General features: G+C 32.9%; 1 protein-coding gene and 1 long non-coding RNA gene across 4 annotated transcripts in view; one reads left to right on the forward strand and one right to left on the reverse strand.

Moving 5' to 3' along the window:
- dcma (syntaxin-like domain-containing protein decima) overlaps positions 1-16,567 on the reverse strand; it is a 28,966-nt gene that overhangs the window by 11,643 nt on the left and 756 nt on the right. The window contains exons 1-2 of one of the 3 annotated variants that reach the window (XM_088047978.1): positions 6,273-6,717; positions 6,152-6,219 (exon numbers count right to left, since the gene is read on the reverse strand). The exons of 1 other annotated variant lie outside the window; for it this stretch is intronic. In XM_088047978.1, the coding sequence (XP_087904104.1) occupies positions 6,152-6,163 (12 nt within the window). In that variant the 5' untranslated portion in view covers positions 6,164-6,219; positions 6,273-6,717. One more of the 3 variants, XM_088047977.1, reaches the window with a different exon arrangement.
- LOC148167054 (uncharacterized) overlaps positions 1-16,567 on the forward strand; it is a 29,551-nt gene that overhangs the window by 8,732 nt on the left and 4,252 nt on the right. The gene's annotated exons all lie outside the window — the stretch shown is intronic.

Here is a 16,567-nt window from a genome sequence, read left to right on the forward strand (position 1 = left end):
ATTTTATTGAAGCTTCAATAGCAAGAGCCAAATTTACAACATTTGTCAAACTCGACAAGGACACATTCGATACAATGTTATAGCTGAAATTAATCACAACAAGCAATATTTTATAAAGTAAAAGGTTAGTTGGATTTTTCAGGATTACTCTGGCTTAAAAAAGTTGCAATAACAAGCTCATTCAAAAATCTATTTCAAAAATGTTACGACGTGGGAATTTTGTTTTATGACTCGGAAACGTTAAATCGCTTCTATTCGAAGAAATTACCCATTTCTGGAAACACAAAACGTCGCGTAAATGTACCTTCATTTAAAATAATGTCAATAATCATTTAAAGCGCGTGCGACGCAGACGACGCTGATAACAACCAACTTGAAAGGCGTGCATCTTCATTCTTCATTCTTTCAGTTAACCATTTTTGGTAAAGTTTGGAAAAAACATAACAAGCAGAAAATAAAATTTATAATCATAGGATATTAAACTTTATATAGCTCAAACCATTTAGGGCATAAATAAATATTTAATAAATTCAAATGATATATTAAAAATTTAATGCTCGCGTAGACAACATAAAAATAACTGAGAAAGCGGTGAGAATTGAAATTTTCTGAAAACTCGACATTACAAATATAGATTCCACAATAGAAATTGAAAAAATAAAATTGCGATAACTTTAACTGCAAATCTAGCAGGAATCTAGACTATATCGAAATTTTATTAAAGCTCGTTATACAGGTCGTAGCTATTTAAAAGCAGAGTAGTATATTTTCTATAAAATAATTGTAAATTTTTTTACGTTATATGCAAATACGAACATTGAATTCATGTTTGTAATAAACCGCAAAAGTTCCCCCAAACGTGTCCAACAAGCCACTTTTGATAGAATCTAGTTTATGGTCAGTAAAATGGATTCAAATGCATTAATCACCACCGCCAAGGGGCAAATGCTTGTCGACAAACCAACATGCTCTTTCCACCACTGCATATTTCACAAAGCTCGAAAGCACTCATCATTATTTTATAATCGCCTTTCCAGGTAAATCCAAGCTTTTGAAACTTGCCATTCATCACACATGTAACATCGCAAAACTGCAGCTTAGAATGTCGTTCAAGCATATTTTTATCCCGCCATTAATTGTGTAGCAACTTTTAAAGGATTAGTTTACTTTTAATTTGGTTTAAATATAATTCCATTGGTGCTATAAGGAAACGCAAACAAATCGTGTAATCTTTTAACGAAGCTTTTGCGTTATTGTTTAGGTTGGCATTAGCGATGTTATGATCTTATGCGTCTTGTCATCTAAGAATCGACTTAATTAACATATTTTCGCCCTAAATGGAGCCATCTTGCGACGAAATTCTTCGCGGCGACTTAAGGAAGATAAATTAAACACAGCCCGCAATATCAAAGATATAATGAACTTCGAATTTCCGCATCATGTTTAAACATTACGATCAAAATTCACTAGCACTATTTTTGTGTCGGCTTAAAACGTTACACTTTCTTATTACTCTTGGAATAAATTTATGACAAAATAAATTCACGCCATTACCGCTACTAATGATCTGTCGCTTGCTGAGAATTATGAAAATGTGTCAATTTTAATTAACAATTAACAGGTGTATTGTTAAACGATCATGAAATGAAGAAAGCTTTCGTCGCTGAATAATAATGGCAAATGATCAAGATAAATTAGTAATTAACGTCTGAAATTGCATTCAAGTGAAATTTTAAGCTGTATCGTCGTTAAAGAATCACCATTTAATAAATGGAAAGCACTCGCATTAACACAGTCAGAGGCTTTAAGCAGCCGTAAATTTTTTAGGACAAGCTAATTTATTGAGCGAATTCTTGATCTGGTTAGACTGACCCTTACAGAATTAGCTTCTTCTTGTTCTAAACGGTATTGAGAATCTCTGTATTTTCGACATTGATAAACGACGTGCCCAGGAGAAAAAACCGCAAAAAATTACGAGAATAAACACAAACGTTAGACATGATACAGATTTAATTTAGATTTCGTAAGTACGGCAAAGACGGTTTAAAATTTACTTTACATATTTAACTAGTTGTGTCAGAGGCCTCTGGCGCTACGAAACATAAAATACGGTAAAGCGTCGAGACGCCTATCGCGTGTAAAGATATGCCTAAGGCTTTTCACTTCGCTGCTTTCTGAAAGTCAGAATGAACGAACATCAAAAGTCTTTAGTGGACAATGTTATACGTGAGGTTTTGATAAATCGAACGCTGCTAATAAATGACGCTATTTTATTAAATAAGTACAATCGAACAAAAAGGACAAACTCAAAAGCTACATCCATTCTTATCTCTTATCTTACAATATTAAGCTCAGATCTTTACACAAATTGTAATGTAGACCCACGATATTGCGTCCCCAAAGCTATCGCGTAACTAATAAGAACATCGTGAAAGCTCCCTTGTGTCCAAAAATCCTACCATTGCACATATACAGGATGTTTGGGGTTCAGACTCACTAAATAAATCTTAATAAACGAGCAAAAACATTTAGGAGGAAGTTCGTATTGTAGTTTCATCATCTGATATTTGTGACGGACTATGACGGTTTTCCTGTAGTTGAAATGGCACATAATAAATGAGTAGACTTGCTGTTCGCGTTTACCAAAACCGTTTTCTTAATCGGCGGGTCCTTTTTCAAGGCTAAAATATAGACATTTAGCCCAGTCTGTATAGTTATGCATTCTGTGCGCGTATTCAACCAGTTCCCTCCACTAATACAAATTATTTGTTTGGCAATGCACAACAATTATTTAAACACCCACTACCCATTCTGTTTATAACATTAGCAAACTTGAGAGTTTGCAGTTCCAGAAAACAAGATAAATAGATAAACTGATTCGGCGGCGAATAATAACGTAATGAGACGCTATAAACTGGAAAATTATTCCCACAAGAAATAATAAAAAGCTTTATTACTAGTGTTTACTGTGGAATGGATTTTGTCATAAATTATTGCGAAATATTTGCTCACTCAAGGGATTTTCAGAAACGTTGCAATTATTTTACGCGTTGTGAACCAACAATAAAAAAATTTATTACAATGTAGATATTTCTATTAAATAGTAACCATAAAATTGCAGAAACATTTCCAGGATACAGCACATACTCTATAAGCAAATTGACATTATATATAATGTCTGGAAACCTGAAACGGTAAATTTTACGGCGCATCCACCATTTTTGTAAACCTCTTGAAAATGAGTTGAATACTTTGATGTTCCGATACATTCGTTTAAATGTTACATATTTGTCAGATGTGACATTTTCCCGCTGAAAAAGGGCATCGCTGCTAAATTCGTTAAATAAATAATTTTATTGCGGCGCAAAAAATAAAATCAATTTGCGTATTTTTAGGCGAAACCTTTGCGCACGTGCTAAATTGCTAATTAGATTTCGAAGTGTTGACGCGATGTTTAAGAAATCTGTTGTTTTTTCGCTTCTAGTGTTTGTTTTGGCGAGGGTTGGACAACCGAAACTTTAAAAATAAACTAAGAGAATGGACAAGACTGAGAAAAACGATCTGTCTAATTTTCCGGGACCGAAATGCTTTAAGGTTGATGTTACAATCCAACGCCTGCGAAACTTAGTTAAATTCGTTAAACAGATCTGTAAGGAAGTATTTCCCTGCATAGAAAATTTCATTATAATCATTATCGATTCGTGGAAACGTTCTTAATAAAAATGCAGCCGTTCTGTGAAATATGTACACATTTCTGAGCAATATAAATTAATCAGATGCAAGCTGAATTAACGGACTTTTTTATAAATCGATGACTGGGTTGATCTAGACAAATATTGGAACCGAAGCGGAAAAGTTTTCTCACAAATCGAGGATACAATGAATCAAAAACTGGTGACATAACTTCTCTTCAATAAAAATTCTTGGAGACGGCTTTAGCTTGATTGCATTTATGTTAACGTCATAGTGACTTTTTTAAGTTTATCCTCTGAGACTTTAGAGTTTCAGGGAATGCATATAAAATATCGGTGAACATTGATTTTATCGGGAGAAGAAACAATATTTTTTCCAACTCATGAACAATGTAAAATAGTCCACATAAAAAGTGCATAAGCGAAATAACAAAATTTTGCAATTAAACACAACAATTACAAATTTGATACAAAGCAAATTTAATCACTATGATCAGAATTGTTAATTGAGGTAGATTTTTAAAATAAAACAACAAAATGGGTTTATCAATTTAATTAGTTCTATCCAAAACAGTTCCGAATAAATTTCAAAATACAATAGAGCTTTGCGCTTGTAAATGTTAATGTTTCATTAATTTTCGCTTAATTTTCAGTTACTAACTCCACTCGAAGCGCTACCATTTTTTTAAGTGAAATGTTAGGGGGAAAAGCTGTTTATTAACACACCAAAGCCGCGTGGTTTTTAGCGCTTTATTAAGGCTATTGGGGGACATACCTTCACCTGCTTTTTACCCTTTTATTAAAAAATACATTTTTGCAATGTGGTTTCGAGCTTTTTGTTTAGCCTCGAAATTTTTAATACGTGAAATCAGTAATAAAATATTTTGCCTGTATTAGCACTAAAAGCGTGATCAGCAAATCGTGTAGACTTTATCCGTGGAAGTAATGGAATCGAATGTTCATTTCCGTTTTCCTCTTTGTTATCTTGGCTATTTTTGTGCCCGTAAAACATCATCTCCGTTATATTTTAGGAGTTACTATAGTGATTTAAAAACGAATTGATTGATTGGGAAAAGTTTGGGACAATTTTAATTTGGGGAAAATCAGAGGTGAAGTTTCACCTTTCACTTATCACTAAAACACTTCTTTCGTAACATTCGATTTTCTCGGAAGTGGCAACTTACGAATCTGTGGGAAAATTTGATACCGATAATTATTTTCATCAAAAATGGGGAAAAACTTTGGCCATTGTAGGAGTGAATTATATATCTTGAAGAGCGTGAACCGACATTTTTGGATAAATAAGGTCATTAGTTTCCCCGGAAAATTGCCTGCTCTAAATGATTGTTGAGGGAGTTTATGTTTAAACTTAGGAAATCATTTAATTGTGTTACGTGTGTTCCCACTCATTTAACAGTTTCTTGTTTCCATCATGTCCATAATGAAATTAGAAATATGGTTCTGATTGCATTGGCTGTTAATTGGTTCCCGTTGAGTTTCAATATTCCTCCCTAGCTTTGAGGATATTTGAAACTCATTTAAGGCAGGTTCACATGTAATGGTAAATTGAGCTGTTTTGGAACAGTTTGAAATTAGTTCACGGTAAAAAACGTCTTTAAATTTTTAAATGAAAAAAACATCCAATTTTAGCCAACACGGATTGTGCCCGGCAAAAGCTTTTTCCGGTATTACAACTTTAATGCCACTTATACTCGCTGAACCCGTTTGATTAATAGTTAATCACTCCTAAGGGCTTAAATAATACAAATTGTTGAAACAACTCCCTTCGCAGAACGACACTAGTTCTGTATTGTTATTGTTTTAAACGGGAAATTGATCGACGCCGTTCCAACTTTTAACACAATTAAAATCTATTAAACGCAAAATGATATAAAAGACTTGCTTTAAAAATTCCATTATGTTCAACACAATTTGTGCACTGTAATAATTGATGACTAAACTACCAACTATTGCTACTAATTTAAAATTTGCCAACAAAAATAGAAAAAAAATTGCACTTATGTAAATTAATAGTTGTATATCAAACTGTGTGGCTTTGTTTAATTAATTAACTCACAACTAATTTATTATCATCAATGGTTACAATTTTGTGCCTAAACTGATATTGAAACTATTCAGATCATTCGATGTAATTAATTAGATCACTGAAGCTGATCTAAAAATGTTTCATTATATAAAATTAAAACACTCCAATGTTATAAACCCAACAGAACTTTCACTTTCATTAAAATCCAACACATTTGTTACAAGCAATCTTCAGTTTTAGTTAAAGATAACAATACTTCACTTGTAATTAGTAATTTACATCCACTTTGAACAGAAGCGTGAGCAAAAGCTAATCAACATATAACAATAGAGGCACAGTAATGCAACATCTTTTAACAAAATTCGAATTGAATACACGTAGAAAAAATACAAGAATTGCATGCTGTACTAACATTAAAATTCATACACCAAAATTCGGAAGTCGGTGCCAGAGAGAAATTATACCACTTCGCCTAAAACACTAGAAATTAACATAAAAAATGGAAGTATGTTGTGTAAATAGGTGATCGTTACCGTTAAAAAACGTGAAGACGTACACATAAAATTCACCCACACGTGTTACTTGTATCATTTCGACCGAAATTAACTTTTTAATTAGTCGCAACGTAATGAAAGGGATCCAATTACAACACGATGATTTTTTAATAAATCTCGGTGAAATCGTATTAAAATAAAGAAACAAATGTTTTTTTTATGAGGATTTGATAGAATTTTGAACGCCCAAGTGTCGTAATGTAATAAAAAGATTTGTGTGGTATTTTTGGGTATTAGCCGACTTGACGTGTTCCATATAAATGGTATCTTTTAGTGCAAATGAAATTCTAAACATTACAGATTTAGTAGAATAGTGGTGCGTGCGTTGTATAAATGTGGGGTGTGATTTGTTGTGAAATATACCAACGAACGTGTACGAATGTAAGTCATGCAAAAACACGAAGAAACTGTGACAACGGCAGAAAACACACCACATTGAGGTTGTTGTCGAATTCGTGATGATGAGACATGCCGACTGATTTCGATCAAGTAATGTCACACTCAATATACGGCATGATAAAGTCGGTGGCGGCGGTGGCGGCGTAACCGAGGCCCGAACTCTCCGCTCGCGTTACGTTTCATACACCTTGTCAGACTGAGCTCTGTGTAGTAAGTTATGTATAACAGTCATTTTGTCGCGCACTCGAAAACTTGAACCGAGTTCAACCGTGGAACGCCACTGCACACGAACGAGAAGGAGTACGCTAATTGCAGGAAAATTCTCTTCTGTTCCGGCTGCCGTCAAGGCAAAAATAAATCTCACTTTTAAACCGGAACACAGATTATAACGCTTAAAAAAACATATTTTTATATATTAACCTTATTTATGTTCCTCTTCATTTTCATAAACTCACGACCGACCCATCGATGGCTTCTTCTGCTCTAAACACACCAACATAATCCAACTTTCTCTCAGTTATATACCGACTTCATACTCTCATTAAATAACACAGAAAAAATTGATTTTTTTAATTAACAGATCGATAATAAGGTGAGAAACTTACAACAGTTTTAACTGACATGACTCTGCGTGCATTGCAAAAATTACTACTGCAATTATACTTACTTAAAAAGTCATCAGAGTTTCATATTTTAGTAGTTTACTTTTCATGTTGGTTTTTTGTGGAGTCGGTATCATTTATAAAACATAATTTTCAGTGAAAACTCGCATCTACATAATTCAACAAACAGTAAAAATTAATACCAAACGTACTAATCTTCAGGTGAAATGACGTAACATCTAAAATTAAAGCACATACATTTCAAATCACGTACATTTGCTAAATTAATCACTTTGGTGTCGCGCGTATTGATCACTAAAACCAGAATACACCCCCTCATTTCCAAATTTTCGTAAAATAAATGTAACAGAACTCGTAACTAACTCTTCAACTAAAAACTTTTTGTTTCATTTTCCAGTGAAAGCTTAGAACTGCCTCATAAATAAATTTAATACCAACGAAGTGAATTATAAATGACGCTTTTGAAATGACATTAGCACAATAAAATCAAATTAAATATTTTATTACAAGTTAAAACAGAAAGCGAATATAATTATTTATATATCAAGATAGCAGTAAAAGTTTTTGGTAAAAAAAGCTACAATGTGTGTTCATGACAATAAAATTTGTTCATCTGAAAGGTTTATCTTTAATGCATCTTATTCTTCGTTTCGCTTCCGTAATTTTATAAATTATTCCGAACCAGAAATTTCATACAATTGAGTTTAGGATACGTCAAGAATTGATCTTGAGTCCTGTTGAAAGTTTTAAATGCGGTTGATCATTATAAAAACTTTTTTTAAAAATGCGTACTCCGGCGCATCCACCATTATTGCACTGTTACTATTTATTTTACTTTTCGTTATTATTAGTGGTGATTTCAAAATTCAAAAACCTTAGTAGTAAGGTAAAATGTACACCAATTAGGTTTTACTTTTTTATTTCAGTTCCTAGAAACCGAAATACATTTTTTATACAAAATTGGGGGAACGCACGATATTTTTTCTATTTTTATGTTCTGTAAAAATCATTCTGAATTAATAATGATCTAATAACTGTTTTAGAGGGCTTTAGCAAACAAGAACCAGTGAACATGCATTCACATTTTATCATAAACATTATGTCTGAATAATATATAAATAGAACGTTGTATGTTAAAATTTTGATAACTAAGTAAAACGCAGTAAGACTTCGTGACAATTACTCGGAAATTTCGTGTTAGTTGAAGAGTAAAGAATTCTAAATATGTCAGCCTGTAGTAATCAGCAACTGGAAACCAACTCTCCGTTTAATCCCGTTCGAATTAAGCCAAAATGTGCACAGATTTTATGAGCATTCCATTTGTTAAAAGCCAAATGAATGCACATGATTGATTTTCGCTTTTATTAACAATTGACACATTTCAGTTAACTTTTAAATTCAGTACTGCACAATACCACTGGGAAAACTGCAATACAGAGCGTTATTTAGTATATTGATGGCTTGCCTTCGCCACACCGTCACTAACACAAATAGCCTCCACAAGAACAAGCTTTTTGTGCATTTCCACAAGCAAATCCATCGCTCTTCGCCCGCTTACCGCCAACCTTGCGTAAAACACATTATTGATTGTTATTGCGATTACTGAAAGTAAACTTTATAGAATTTATGTTATCGAAACCAAATTTGGTTCAGTTAAAAAAAAACACAAAAAATTCTTTTGTTCCTGCAATTGTAAAAAGCGCCCGTCTTCTAAAAAACAAAATTTAACATATTTATTCAGATTGTGCTTTCTCGGCGTTGTATTTTAAAAATATCACAAAATGCTCTCTTCAAAGATAATTAAATTCGTGCAAACAAGTAATGTAAATAAAAAAGAAAATAAAACGGAGCGGAAAAACTTAATTTAACTCTAATTAATAACTTTGACAATGCATAATACCCTTACTAAATGAAAATTTTATCAACGTTGGCACAAAAATGAGAAAAATAAACAAGTTGACTTGGAAATATTATAAACTAAAGATGAAGTTCATTTATTAGGTATTATGACAATTCCATCTTTCTTCCTTTCATCTCATTTTCTATCCTAAACGAAAATAAACAACACCATATTATCATTGTTAATAAACTAATTATAATTGTAATTTAGCTTGAACAATGCAACATGTTGTGACACTTCACGCGATAAACTATTATAACGACAACATTGTTGATGTTCGAGTGTCATTTTCCAAATATCAACACAACACTGATGTTATCAATGAAATGGATGAAAAGAAATAATTGCAGATAATAATAAGCCAAAAGTTTCATTCGCACTTTTAAGACAACATTTTCTCAGAAAATCTATGCTTTTACTAGTTTACACAAGTAATGATAATCAACCAGCGTTTAAGAGAATTAGTTTCTAACAAAATATTTAAAGTACGTGCACAGGAATTAAAGTACGGAATTTTATGACTGCAGTTTGATGCGTGCACTGTAAAAACAAGAGTTGTGGTATTTGCAAAATATTTAATAATGTTTGCATCCACAGAATTGTTTTGACGCTGAATTCTATTTTTCTGTTCGGATTATTGACATACCAATTTTTTTTTTAATTTTTTATTTCGACATTCTTCAAAAAATTTTAGTTTACCCGGGATCGAAACTTTACCATAAAGGTTCCCAACAACCGACTACATTTCCTCGAGTATTGATTATACATGAAAGCGATGAACGCAAAATCAGTCATTATCGGAGATCATCATTATCAATAATGAGTATCGAACGACGCAGAGACTTTTTCAGAATTAAGCATTGTTTTTCTTTCCTGAAATGAACAGTTTCGCTAAATAATTCATTCCTTTCTGTTATAAATAATTCATGAATAGAGTATAAAACTGTGGGCAACTAAATGTTATTTCCTTAAATAAACCGAATTCAATCTAAATTATGTCGGCAATTGTGATATTACAGAAATTTTAGCGCTTATTTGAGTAGTTTACAACGTTCGATTAGTATCGTTATGATGAATCAAGCTTTTAATAATAAATACGTTGGAACTTAATAAAAACCGACTAAGATCTAAAATTCGATGTCAAGCATATTGTTCACATTCGTTTTATTAAATTTTTTCTTGAATAAACAGAAAAATATTAATATGAAATTTATGGGAAGTAATAAATTGAAAGCTTTAGTCGTAAGTTAATTTTTGTTTTTTCCATGTGAATTGACGTATTTTATACATGAATTTCATTTATGTCGGTATTGGATAGCTAATTCCTTCAGAATACAACCGGTGGATCGGAAAATAATTACACTACGAGTGGCGTAATAAATAAGGGAGGTTTATGGCTTCCGAACGTAAACCATTCTGGGAAGATGGATAAGATATGCGTACCACGTCACTACAATTTTCACCTAACGTTCAACATCGTTATTTTTAACATATATTTAATTCAAATACAAAAAGAAATGTAATTATGGTAATTTTATAGATGGTCGCTCTTCTCTTTATCTTATTATACGATCTCATAGTGCCACCGTTTCGCGTAATTATCTCCCCCAAGATACTATTATCATTTTTTATATGCGAAGAAAATTCATGAAAACAAAAACGCTAAATTGAATTCAAGTGAAAATCAATACCAAAACCCTTCAATCCGAGCTAATTAAAAACGATACATGTTGCTCCAATATGCGTGACATAAAGCAACTAGTTGATAATTGATTGAGTTTCTTGATTGAAAAGAACCTTTCCTGATGTTATACTTGATTGCTACAATTTTAAGAATGTATTTAATTACTTATAAACGGATTTCAGCCGCCCCTTTTCACTGATTTTTTCAAACGTAATATTTACGCCGACAAATTCGTTAGGTCGTTAAAAATTAATGCAATTTTAAAGGCCAAACTGTCAAAGATTTAATTAAAATCAAACAATACTGGGCTTGGAACCATAAATGTTAACAGTAAATAAATTATTCAACAAGGTCTGAATTAGGCGAATTGTTTGTTACGTTAAATTTGTTTACCACTAACTAAATTTGTCAGTTTATTTTTCAAATTAAAAAAGAGATTAAACTATATTCAAATTTATTTATGAGATTTTTCAGAATTAGATTTAGAAATGCGATTTACTCTGACTCATTAAACTGAAGCTCAATTTTAATCAAATTGAACTGGGAATTGTTTGAGAATCCAATGTTGGCACGTTAACAAGTTTCATGGCCATTTTTGAACAAACCAGAACCTTGACAATCTTCCCAGTTCTAAAAAAATGTCAGACAACAAAACCGCGTATAAAAGGTAAAGTCTCTCGCATTTATTATGTTTCTGGAGTCAAATGTTCTTTTCTTGTTTATAAAACGTGAAAACCACGTCTTTTCGGGTAAATAAAAACGGAGTCGCTTACATATACAAAAGATATAATCGCGTGAAGAACTTTAAAACTTAAATTAAACCGTTCTCCCTGATTTTTGTGTGAAAAATTATGCACTTATAACTTTGTAACTCTGCTAATGCTACAACTGTCCAACCACATAAAACAGACGTGCATTTACGCCTGGAAGGATAATTCTAGCTTTGAAATGTTTTTTGTGGTAAAGTGCAAAATTTCACAGTAAGAGCTCACCTAAACTAAAAATAGGTCGTTGGAAAGCACAAATTATTTATTGACATGTTCATTACCTTGTATAATGAAACGGTAGCAGGATATGAAAACAAGCTCTAACCATAGAGAAAGGAGAAATTGAATATACATGCGTTTGTGTGGATGTCACAGGTATTGAATGGCAGTTATAGGGTAGGTAAAATTTTATTGGAGCCCCGTCGGCTTGAGTAATTGTTTGCTAATGTCTATTGTCTATTATTCAGTTGTCTGTAGCCTTATGGCTATAATAGAACCAAGTTCACAGAACTTGCACGCATCCATCATCTAGATGGGTTTCAGCGCCTGTAGTGGCCTACTCGAATACATGTTTTATAATCTATTACCTGTAGGTAGAGAGTGAATAGGTTGCTTATGAGCTATATGCAAGGCTTATTTGTAATTCATGAGAAGCTCGGTTACTGTTTACTCTCAACAAATCTCACATTTCTTTCAAGAAACTCTCCTTTTCACCGGTCCAGACTACACATATGACTACATCTATAACCAATTTGTAGAAAAAAGTCAACAAACACGCCCTTTAGTTAAACAGTAGGGTGTGCATAATAAATCACCTGGCACCGTTCTGAACGGTTAGTTGACTACGATTTTATAAAGTACTTTCTTGCAACCTACCGTTACTAAGCTACCCACGGGAGCGAAAATTTATACTACAGAAATGAATGTTCTCAGGTAAAAGTTTCACCACAAAACCGCAACAATTTTCTCTATTTTATTTATTATTCAATTTACTAGAAAGAATCACGACTTATTGAACACCCATAAAACCAACAAATCGAACATGAACCAGATTATAAAACAACCACAAAACTTTCAATCTACACCTCGAAGTAGGTACAAACTTGATGCTACAAAAATCCTAACGCTCAGTAAATGTGCTAGTTTACGTCCCACCGTTACGAATAATTTATATGTTTTTAAAAGATTTCTCGCCCGGCGCCTCCACCATTTTTACATGTCAATAGTATTTATGCGATAATTAATGTTAGAAACATTTTTTTAATCCTCGATGATTGCTCCTTGCTTGAGAAATTTGTCTTGAAGCATAATGAAAATTTGAAGCTTAATAACGAAACAAATCGATAAAATTAATTTCTTTTTGCGCCACCATTGGCTATTAAAGGTATTTCCGTTTGATGTACTGTAATTCTGATACATGTTGATAATTAACTTTTTAAAATTTAAAACGATAAGTGACTAATTGTTTGGCCCGGAAACGTCCACATGCGCATACATATTCTTCAAAGTTTCAGCTATATTTGAATATAAAGTTGTCGGGTAACATGTTTTAGTTGATAGATTAATAATAATTAATCATCTTCAAAGTTAATTATTCAACAGTCAACAAAAATGCAAATGTTTATCCGACGCCTTTACCATTTTTAATAAAATAAAAAGTGGAACGTAATGGTTGCGTATATGGTGCGTGCATTTTATTTAATTTAGTCCCTTCAAAGAAGTAATGAAAATATTTTGCCTAGGGTGGGTAAATTTGTCTAAAAGATTAATAAAATTTTCACCAAACAAAATTACTTTGGGGCTTCTCGCTACATGACTTTAAATTTGTTAACCGTACTCGAGATTCATGAAGTGTGGATATGAAACTAAATAAGAGAGAGAAAAAACCGGCCGTTTGCATTCGCCCAACGCATCTCAAATTTATCACATTGTTATGAATTTTTAGATCAATGAAATTGATTTTATTTTCCCAACGTAGCCGCTATTTGTACATGCCAAAAGCAAAGTTTTTATTGTAAAAATTTTATTGGAGTAATAAATTTTATCGAAACTTTACTTGTCTGCTTTGGAGAAGCTAAAAGTTTGGCGTAGAGGGAGATCATTTTAAAGCCATCATCCAAAGGGTGTGTGTTTAGTCAGGGTGGTGCTAGAATTTAATGAACATGCACCCAATATAGGCTTAAACACATTTTATCCGGCTGTTACCTTTTTTTTAATTACTTTGAAAGTGTTAAGACATCGATCACTGCGAGCGAGTTTTCAGAAAATAAGTTAATGTAAATCGACAGGAAAACACCACTTGTAAATTTAAAAACCATCATTAACACTAGTATCAGTCAACACTATCAAAGAACGAACATTTTAATCGAATGTGGCTCGCTAAGTACACGTTTTCATTCCAAAAGTAATGAATAATCGATAATTATGAGAAAATCGATGCACACGGTCGTTTACGTAAAATTGTCTCTTTTATAAAATGCAAATGAGAATGATATAAAAATGGGACGAGGCGCTATCTTGCTGTTACTTTTGTGTTGCATTTCATTATTTGAAATTATCTAAAGTGGTTTAAATATTATACTAAATTGTCCTGAATAATCAAGAGTAGTTAAATGATGTTACACTTCTATTAAATTCTAACAAAATCAATAGACTGATGTATGATCAGATAAATAAAATGTGGCAATACTTGTAATTGTATCGAATGGTCACTACGTTATCAATCGACACAATTTTTGTAATCTTTCAGACACAGGAGTGAATATTACATTTCCTATAGAAGAGTATATCCTCTATACATCGATCAAATTTCGTTATTAAATTTGTAATTTCCTTCTCATACAGACATTCCGTGAAAAGTGAATGTATATTAAATATGTATGATAAAGGTGTTCCAAGCTATTCGCATTTCGTAAACATGATTAAAATAGTTGCAACTGTTTAAAGGTGAGCTTTCGTGGCGTAACTTCAGTTCGCATTATCTGCTTTTATTTAATTTCGTTCTGCTGAGCGTATAGAATTTATTCGAAAGTGGTAAAGTTGTAATCGCTCGAAAAGTTTGCATTCTACTAAAGGGCTGAACTTTGAGAAAATTTCAACTGACGTCGGGGAAATCCGGAAAACGTTGGAAAATAAAAAGGTATGCACTCTTTCTTTTCGATATATGTTTGAGCATGCTCGAATACACTTCGTGAATAATTGAATTAAAAGTTGAGTTTTCTAGTTAATGGCTTGTTGTTTGATATCAATTTTACCGAGTCGCTTGGGAAAAGTGTGTCAACTTTTCAAGAGTCCCTTCGAAGCGACGCGGCATAAGTGATTAAGGGTCCTCTGAACAGGCGCTGCGCAACGGTTTACGACTATATCTTTCGATTGACAGCTTGCCGGAAGGCGCGACTTTTGCAAAAATATTATCCGCTATCACTTACGAGCCCTAAATTCTTTGTTCTCGGGTCGGATGTTTCAGCTGGTTAATAAGCGTATTTTTGCACATTCTTTCCAAAGGAAAACGTTATTCATTTTTTAAATAAAAGCGTCTAAGCGGATTTAAACAATAGCAACTAGAATGTTCACGCGCCAGAAATGTTGAAAAAACCTATTTTGCAATCGGTCGGTGCAGTTCCCCTACATGCGTTTATAATAATAAATCAATGTCATGTCTTTGTTTCTGGTTCTGGAGTACTTTATAAATTTCTAGCTGTCGGGTATAAGTCATGACGGACACCGAGGTTTTCAGACGAAAAAGGTTTTTATTTCGAACAAGAGACCATGAAAATTCAACTTTTTCTTTAAAACTCCAACGAGCTTATTTAGCGGTAGACATAATTACCCAGTTATATCCGATAGATTTTAGCCACTAAAGTCAGTATTTCTCCGAGAGATAAGACCAATCATTTCATCAGTTGCCGGATAAGCTTTCTCGTCTTAGTTTCTCAGCACTTTGTCTAGTTCTATTCAATAACCGAAACTGTCGTAGAGATAACCAGTTTAAGAAAATGCAGATTAACTCAATTTAAGGTTTTACACTTCCACCGTTTTAAATAGGAAATTTTGATTAGCTTTGTTTCTCTGTTGAGTGCTTATGAAATTTATCGTCGGAACAAAGGGATTAATAATTATGAACACTCCGATGATAGTTTAATATGGGTCTATTTACGAGATATAATGAGCCTAAGGCGGACGCCACGATTTGTTCTTTGGCAAACCTCCAATGGACATTGCTGAAATGTAAAGTGGATATCGTTAAAATGTCGTAAAATCCAATGAAACACAATAGAACGTTTGTTAAATTTTATATCGTGTTCTCCAAAGAATCTAATTAAAGGTGTGGGCATTTTAAAACCAGATTAAGCAAATATTGTTGAAATCAAAAAACTTCTTACCGGAAACAGGCAACAAGTTCTCCGAAAAACTTGCAATATCAACTCAAAAAACGCGGTTTCTGTTCTCACCAATTTTTTGCCTTCCTTCAAACCCCGCAATTTTTATTACGAGCAGCCGTAAGAATTTAGTTCTGCTTCACTTTGACAGGTCTCATTAAATACGGAAATTACCTTTTTCTTTTAGCACAACCGGAAGTGTCTCAAAACTGTTACTATTTTCGTTCGATTCCTAATATTCGATTTCTTACATCCTCACCAATTTCAATAAGTAAAACGGGATTTCTGTTTTGTAAAGCTTGAGAATATGTGAACGCAGAAAGTAAAATTGTTCTCTCGTGGGAATGGTGGAGGCGCCAAGTATAATTTGTATTTTCAATATCTGATTTTGCGGTAAAGGAAAAAACGAAAGTTGTCTCCCGCTGAAATAGGGAATTAAAGTGGCATTCTTTGAAGAGCCTCTTTAAATTTTCTGGTGATAAATCGGGTCGGATTGGCGGCTTAGAGAAAATAAGAGAGTTG

Source organism: Gnatocerus cornutus, chromosome 10 (genome assembly GCF_029298725.1).
Source record: "Gnatocerus cornutus isolate USDA-ARS CGAHR chromosome 10, icGnaCorn1.1, whole genome shotgun sequence".
In the NCBI taxonomy this organism is placed as follows: Eukaryota; Metazoa; Arthropoda; class Insecta; order Coleoptera; family Tenebrionidae; genus Gnatocerus; species Gnatocerus cornutus.